At 37.8% G+C, this 8,822-nt stretch overlaps 1 protein-coding gene across 1 annotated transcript; it reads left to right on the top strand.

The window, feature by feature from the left end:
- The first annotated feature begins 3,520 nt into the window (after positions 1 to 3,520).
- Positions 3,521 to 8,183, top strand: tmem151bb (transmembrane protein 151Bb). Its single transcript, XM_059519801.1, has 2 exons — positions 3,521 to 4,161; positions 5,490 to 8,183. Exons 1-2 carry the CDS (start codon positions 4,075 to 4,077, stop codon positions 6,891 to 6,893), a joined length of 1,491 nt encoding a protein of 496 aa, XP_059375784.1. The 5' UTR covers positions 3,521 to 4,074; the 3' UTR covers positions 6,894 to 8,183.
- Positions 8,184 to 8,822: the final 639 nt, after the last annotated feature.

The raw sequence follows: 8,822 nt of genomic DNA, 5'->3' as shown, positions 1-8,822 counted from the left end.
CTATTATGTACCAATCTATTGCAATTCTGACCGAATTCAATACAGGCAAACCTTTTTCCTCTGTGGAGCTTCTCGGTGTGTTTTTGCAGGGAATTCAGTGTGGAACAAGAGAGCTGTGAAAATCCACCGCTATGAATCACTGCAGTATTATTGATTAACTGCCTTCCAGAACAATTAAAACCTTGAAGAGAGTAAACCTACCCTTTTTTTCATTGGGTGAATCTTCTAAAAACATTTACAGGTCGCATCTCAGCTCAGAATCTTAATTTTTCAGAGGCACAGATCCATCCTCCTCATGCAGTTTACCTAATTTGCCTCAAGCCTAATTTCACAGTCACTGTTGCAAGTTTCCACCTGACGTTGAGATTATTATCTTGTGTGTCAAATGAGGTGTTTCAAAAGGAAACTTCAATAGGTTTCCTGGCACACAGTCCCTGTAAAAAAAAAAAAAAATGATAAAAAAAACACAAAAAAAAACACCAACCCTCAAAACATTATTTAATTTGTATGTTAATGCATGAATTCAATTTCAATAATGTGGAGGGGCTCGAATGGGTTTGTATTATGATTAAAAAAAATACAGTGAAAACAATTGAGGATTACTGGAGACAGACACTGCACAATAAAAGTCATCTTTCATTCATGTGTGCAGTGTGAGCTGCATGTTACATAGAAATGCCATAAATTATTTTATACATGCGGTTTCCAGCTGCTTCTGAATACTGAAAAATGTCATATATATATATATATATATATATATATATATATATATATATATATATATAGGGTATTCTGTCAACCCTTTTTTTTTATTATTATTAAGATTGATCAATTAAACAAATTGTTCATCCAAAAATTTTTACATTTGTTTGCCATCCAAGACAGATGAGTTTTGTATTTTCATCAGATTTGTAGAAATGTAGCATTGCATCAGTGACTCATCAATGGATACTCTGCAGTGAATGGGTGCCGTCAGAATGAGAGTCCAAACAGCTGATAAAAACAATCACAATAATCCACACCACTCCAGTCCATCAGTTAACATCTGGAGAAGACAAAAGCTGCATGTTTGTAAGAAACAAATCCATTTGAGGACCTTTTTAACTTCAAACCGTTACTTCTGACTAAAAAAAAATGAGTCCATAATCCATAATACATCCATTAAAAAAGTCCATCTCCTGTTGCCTTTCACATCAAAATTCAACCATATAATTGTTCAGAGCTGATTATTGTGATGTTTTTATCAGCTCTTTGGACTCTCATTATGACAGCACCCATTCACTGCAGAGCATCCATTGATGAGCAGGTGATGGAAAGTTTCTCCAAATCTGTTCCCATTTTGGCCTGAGAGTGAGCACATTGTATATTTTTGGGTGAACTATTCCTTTTCCTTGCCCTGTAGACACTGATCTGATCCACCTGAAAAAAAAAAAACTCCCTGGTAAAAGAGAATAATTTCACTGCATCAACTCTATGGTGTTGAGCCAAAACTACAGAGTCAAGCTCAGCAAACAAGCAGTCAGAAACCATGTCAGAGAGCTAATTAAGGGTCTGAAGTGTGAGGCAGCTGGTAATCCTGCTCACTTCTGTGTATCAGCATCAAACACTGCAGAAAATCTGGATTTTGCAAAGGTCAGTTATGTCCAGCAGCATCTTCAAAACAAGAACGGGATATTTATACACTCACAGCAAATGCCTTAATAGCATATTCTGATAAGATTCCCAAAAAATCATAATTTTTCTTTTTGGTCCCACACATAAAAAAGGGTTAAAACACACGCTAACTGAGGTGATTTTCTGCAAAAACATTTGATTGATAAATTAAACTTCATGTCACTCAAAAATATTTCTTTTAAATGATTTCTGAGTTTTAGCAGGTTTATTTTGATGCTTGTTCCTATTGCAACAAAATCACAGGCGTTTTTACTAAATGACAAACACACAGAACAACTCAAAGTCTCATTAATCTGTATTAATGATTGCTCAAGTAAAGAAAATAATTGTTTAATCATCAAGATCCTTCAGTAAATCAAGCTGCTTTGATTCTCACATCAGCTCAGGCTCTTTTCTGCAGATTTCCTCAGATCTCTTCTCAACACAAACTGTGTTCATTCCATCACGCTGACGCAAAGATTCAGAAGCCACAGAACATCAGATGCGACTTTCATGTGTTAAACAAAACCTCCCTGTAAACTGTTTGTTTGGCCTGTTTCTGCTTCTTGCATACTATTTTAGTCTTTAGATACTTATACAAACAACAGATTATAACCCAGCTATGACAACATGACACCTTAGGATATTAGAAAGGGGTTAGATGTGTCATCGAACAAACCCAATAATGTTCGTCATAATATATTTAGAAGGAATCCATCATATGCAGAAAAAATGTGATAAGCATTTATTATGCAAAAAAAAAATCCTTTCATGTCAAAAGTAATGCTCTATATGGAAAGCAAAAGTAATTTGATGTCAAAGAAAATGTATCCAATTTTTCCAAGTCTAACTAAATAACAAACATATTGGTAAACTATATGAAACTATGACACTAATATATATATATATATATATATATATATATAAATAAACAACTTTCTTGATAAATGTGTATACTGCAACACAAATAATAAAAAAATGCTATATACATATAAAATATGTATTATCTTTACAGAGAACAAAACGTGCAGCCATAGACACTGAAGAAAAAGAGAAAGTCTACAGCGCTACCTGGTGGACATTTGGCAAATTATATAGAGCTGTTGAGCTGCTGGCTGTTGATTACTTATAGCTGTAAGAATAAAAGTTGGTCATTTTTCAATAACCATTCACAGTGCCTGCACTTCCACTTGTGGGTCGCATAGTCTTAATTTAGTCTTAATTTTTTCCCCTCCGTTGAACATAAAATATGGTGTTAAGCATAATAACAACCTCACTTTTCATTGCACCTTTTTTCACTGTCCATGGTGCTGAATCTGAAAAGGGTCAGATAGACAGCTGTCAATCATCTTACATTAACTGACACCTTACACTGCATTCAGGTTATACATTTTAGCAGTTCATACAATCATGATAAAATCACTACCAACATAGTTATTGCAATAATGAAAAATGACTAGCTATGTAAAGCGTGCAATAGTTAGCAGTGGCTAATAAATTAGTTTTACTGAACAGAAAATACAACAAAAACATGACAGAGACATTGCATGTGTGAATTTCACTAGTTTCAATCAAAGAAATTAAACACTACTTGTTAAAAAAAAATCTTCAAATATTTGCTTCTATCCATTCAACTTCTCATGATAATGTGGCAGAACTCGATTTAACTAACCAATCATTTAATTCAAAATTAGGTGAAATTGCAATACATTTATCAACTTTTTCGTGTAAAATATCTTTACTTAATGTTGATACTATTTGTAGGATTTATTTTTCTTCAGATCTTGGATGTAGTATTTCGTTTCTTTGATTACATGTGTAAATTTAATCAGAAACATATGAATTTAAATGTGCTCGATTGTCGACATCTGCTGTCTGGAGCTTCACCGAGCACCACCACCACCATCATCCTCCTCCTCATCCTCCCCACCCCTCAACCTCTCCCTGCGGGAACGACAATATCCAGCTCTTAAAATCCCCAATTTGGAATTGCAAATCCTCACCAAAGGACCAGGTCGAGCGACATAAATTGCCACATTATTTCTTTAATGGCGTCAGAAACGCGTCTCAGGCTCTCGTTATCGTACAAGAGGTATGGCGGCTAATCAGACGCTCTGTGAATCCGCATCAGTCAGATTTTCAATGCATGCGTTTGATATGATTGTAATACGCTCATTTAAGCATAAAACCGATCTTACATAGTCATTCAAAAGAGACATATGAGCGCATACGTTGCACAAATAGCCTAATCAAATCGTTTTTGCAAACAGGATTAAGCGATGAAATTCAATTTCAAAATGCATGTCGGAATGGACAGACTAATTTGAAGGCGCTGGTTGCATTGGTGTGCGTTTGTGATTACTGGATGCTGAGGAGTCTGGGAGAGTTTGAGGTGGTCCACACCCCGTCATTGTTCCAGCCATGTCCCCTCCAGCATCCGCTGCGACAGCAAGTGAGAGCAGCACCACCACTGTGTTCGAGGACGACCCAGACGGCACTAGAGAGGAGGTACACAATAACTGATGCTGGTTTCATTTTGCAGTCATGACGATCAATGAATGGCGCGTGATAAGTGAAACAAGAAATGTAAACATGAGCATCGATGTTTACATTATGGAAGCATGCATGTTTATGGACATCACTGCGTGAGAATGCATGAGCAAAGACTTGCTTTATCAAATAATAGGCGGACAGTTCGACTAGTCTTTGCTATTGTAAGCAATAGAGGTAAACCCATGACACTACATAACAAATGGCAACCAGTATGACACCTAATGTCATGTCAGACATTAACAATGATGATTGATCACATAATCAACCATCATAGTGATGAAACAATATACTGACTAGGCCAATATGTGGTCATGTTTATTTGGCAGAGTACTTCTGGTGTAGTACTTAAATTCAATTCAATTCAAGTTTATTTGTATAGCGCTTTTTACAATACAAATCGTTACAAAGCAACTTTACAGAAAATTATGTTTCTACAATATTTAGTAGTAGCTAGTAGCATGAAAGCATGCAAAAAACTTTTAGAATCAGCTAATACCAAGCTGGGAGACTAGAAAACCAGTTTAGGCTTGCTTCAACAAGGTTGTGTCAGTTTCAAAATCTAGAAACAGCTTTGGATTTGATTTTGTATTATATTTTTTTTTTATGAATAATGACCTTTTTCGATTTCTTTTAGGGAATTGTGTAGTATTTAGTGAATATTTTGGTAAATATTGTTAAAATTATGCATTTAATTTCAAAACATGAAATTGAATTCTTACACCTAACTAATTTACATTAAAAAGAGGAGTCCTCTCCAGAATCCAATGAGAGGAACATCAAATATAGTGTTCAAAATGGAAAATGGACAAAAAAAGTAAATTCGATAGTTTAAAATGAGCTCAATATGTTCACAAAAAAAAAAAAAAAAAAAAAACGAACAAACTAATTTAGATTCAAAAAAGAAAGTTCAAGATTCAATGAAATAGCAAAAAGACAGATTACCAAAAAATATATATATTTACAGAAGACATATGATAAAAAAGTGACATTACAATCTTAAATGATCATATATCCAGCATGCATCTGACATAGTATCACATGCACACAGGCGTATGGTAGCATTATCTAGATTTTTTTATTATATTCAGATATTTTAGCTATATGTGCTGCTCTGTGATGATGATGAGATGCTGCATGAATATAAACCAGTAAAAGGATACAAATTCATCTTTATTTCAAAAAACATGCATGACACTGCATTAGCATAATTCACTGTACTCACTGTTTCCATGTCCTTTTGAACTCATCTGCATTCTCTTTGTTCTTTTGTGGTTGATGAGCAGCAGAGGCCTGTGAATCAGTCACTGAGCAAGTCCATGTGCAGAGAGGTGTTCTGGAAATGCCTGCTGCTGTCTATGCTCATGTACGGCTGCATGGGAGCCATGGTGTGGTGCCACGTCACCAAGGTCACACGGTTGAGCTTTGACAGTGCCTACAAAGGGAAGTCCATGATGTATCATGACAGTCCCTGCTCTGATGGCTACATCTACATCCCCCTGGCCTTCCTCATCATGCTTTATGTCGTTTACCTGGTGGAATGCTGGCACTGCCATGCCAAAAATGAGCTTCAGTATAAAGTCCACGTGGAGGGGATTTACGAAAGAGTCCAGAGGATGCAGCAGGCCAAGCCTTGCATCTGGTGGAAGGCGATCAGCTACCACTACGTTCGGCGGACGCGGCAAGTCACGAGGTACCGCAACGGAGATGCATACACCACCACACAGGTGTATCACGAGAGGGTGAACACGCATGTAGCCGAGGCAGAGTTCGACTACAGCCACTCTGGAGTTAAGGATGTCTCTAAGCAGCTAGCTGATCTGGAAAAGTCAGCCATCACCAAACTGAGGTTCACCAAGTGCTTTAGCTTCGCCAACGTGGAGTCCGAAAACTCTTATTTGACCCAACGTGCAAGGTTCTTCACCGACAACGAAGGACTAGATGATTATATGGAAGCTCGGGAGGGGATGCACATGAAAAACGTAGACTTCAAAGAGTACATGATTGCCTTCTCCAACCCCGACCACCATCCTTGGTACATCTCCAACTACATCTTCTGGACAGCGGCATTTCTTACCTTATCCTGGCCGTTACGAGTGCTGACTGAATACCGCACGGCTTATGTCCATTATCGTGTGGAAAAGCTCTTTGGTGCCGACTACATACCTGTGACGCCCTGCGATGAGAGACCTTACAGTAGACGCATCCCAAGGGTCAACACCATCGACAGCACCGAATTGGAGTGGCACATTCGCTCCAACCAGCAGCTGGTGCCCAGCTACTCCGAGGCAGGTCTGATGGACCTGGCACAACGTTCAGGAGGCGTCAGACAGAACTGTGAACGCTGCCATCGTGCCATAAGCAGCTCCTCTGTGTTCTCCCGCAGCGCCCTCAGCATCTGCAACGGCAGTCCACGGATCCCCTTCAGCGGGAGTCGCTTCTCCATGGGAAGACTGTATGGTTCCCGCCGCAGTTGCTTCTGGAGAAGTGGGAGCGGCAGTATGGATGAACCCGAAAGCCCAAGCGAGAACACGCGATGCCTGTCCGGACGGATCAGTGTTGACGAGGAAGACCCACCACCCTACCAGGATGCATTGTATTTCCCAGTGCTTATCGTTCATTGCAATGAGAGCTGCCCCAATCATCGCTCCTTCCATAGAAATAGCTCTTGTGTGGAGACCTCTTTATGATGGACCTCTATCCACCAAAAGAAGCTCAAGAGAGTCTTTCTGATAATGCTGAAAAAATCTTAATAACTGATGCGTCCTGTTACTCAGGAATCATTTACTGGTCCACAACACTGTACACTTACAACCGTGGATGGAGATATTGAGAAATAACTCCAGTAATAATTTTTTTTAGCAATAATGCAAACAAAGGAATTGGAGTTCTTGCTACAAGTAATGATTTTGATTAACTTGTGCTATAGGACAGCAAAAACAGGCGGACTTTGTTCTTATGTTCTTGACAGCTATAAAGAACAATGGCCACAGAGCAAAAACCTGGTCTTTTTTCTACAAATATGACCATTTTCACCTTTAGGGACCTTGCACTTGAAGTTGAATCAGTCGAAACATCTGTAAAAGAATGTTACTTTGTTTCTCTCATGATGTGGATTCCATTGGTTCATAGAAAATCTCATGGGATATTTGTACTTTTTTGTGATTTAACTGTTTTAGGCAGAACTGTATACAGTTATGAACTATTATGGCGATGTTTGCAACAATATCTCAAACCACTAAGGAAACCATAAAATACATTCCAGGCTATGCAACTATTAACCTCTGGTATGTTACGCCTTTAAAACGTATATACAATTTACAATGGAATGTATGACTGTTGAAGCTTTTCTTTACATTGCTTGTGTGTAGTGTACAAACTATCCAACAAGGACTTAATTATTTACCGAAGACAGACACAAACAGGCTTGACTATTAGTTAATGTTTAAGAGGTTAATGGCTGGCAGCTTATCTTGTGCAGAATTTGCAGTGGATCAGAGTAATTGAAAAGGGTCAATTAAACACAGTACAAGATAGGAAATATATGTTTCTTTATGCATCTGTACATTCATTTATTGATTTGTTAATACTGTTTGCATTAACCAAAACAAAAGTGCAGCCTCATGAAAGCTCCACTCAAAGTGTTTTTACAGTACCAATAATACCTGAATGCTGAAAAGAAGTATTGACCGTCAACAATGGCCTAGTGCTTCCCAAAGACATTTTGTTTTATCTCATTCATACAGTCGATTCAGATATAGCCTACTGTATATATCACTGGTCTGTTACCTGTTGTGTCTAAAGTTTGCAAAAGCATTTATCAACATTGTGTCATATCACTTTTATACTACCTATATAATGTATACCATATCATGAAAAAGTAAAAACTTAATTGCTATGCTGCCTTCATGTAGCACACATTAAACATTGTTATGTTAAATGGGCATAAACTCACTGAATAAACTGCTTGTGGATACACAGATCGACTCCCAGTGTGCAGTTATGAGAACACACCTCTAGATGGCAACATAGAAAGTGTCACATAAAATATCATTTTGGGTAATTTTACTGCATGAGCAGAACTGGTCTATGTTTATGTATCATGCTGTCTAACTGTGACTGTAGTAATAATGACCCGTTTTAGATGGCTCAAAACACAGATGATTATTAAACTGTGCATGTGTTCGTGAAGTTTCTGTTTGGCTTTACACTCATGTCTGGTGTCTAATTCAAAGAGAAAATTAAACAGCAAGAATAACTGGTTTTGAACACCACACAGAAAAGACTGGTATAAAGGAAGCTAGAGGCAACCTATTGAAACTTCTGTTTGGACAGTGGCTTCAGTGATCTCAAACAACCTTGTAAACTTTTGATCGGCGCTGACACAGTGAAGTCTAATGCTTTTGTTATCAGTCATGCCCCACCCGAAGTACATACACAGAGAAGAGAAAGAGTCTACTGACTATTACTACAACAAGGAAAACAAAACACAGGTAATCATTTACAAAGCCCGTCAGAAAAAAGTAAAGATACGAATCCAAAGGTTCAACTATAGTTTACATAGTCGGACATCGCTTATGATTTACAAGGGTAAGGAATTTAGTAGGGATGCTATGTTC

Source organism: Carassius carassius, chromosome 32, assembly GCF_963082965.1.
Source record: "Carassius carassius chromosome 32, fCarCar2.1, whole genome shotgun sequence".
Taxonomy (NCBI): Eukaryota; Metazoa; Chordata; class Actinopteri; order Cypriniformes; family Cyprinidae; genus Carassius; species Carassius carassius.
This window is presented reverse-complemented; position numbering and strand designations above follow the sequence as displayed.

Bases quoted from the DNA above. Each gene is read 5' to 3' on its own strand.
- tmem151bb (XM_059519801.1), top strand. From the start codon at position 4,075: ATGTCCCCTCCAGCATCCGCTGCGACAGCAAGTGAGAGCAGCACCACC. The intron at 4,162-5,489 runs GTACACAATAAC...GTTGATGAGCAG, and splicing joins CAGACGGCACTAGAGAGGAG to CAGAGGCCTGTGAATCAGTC.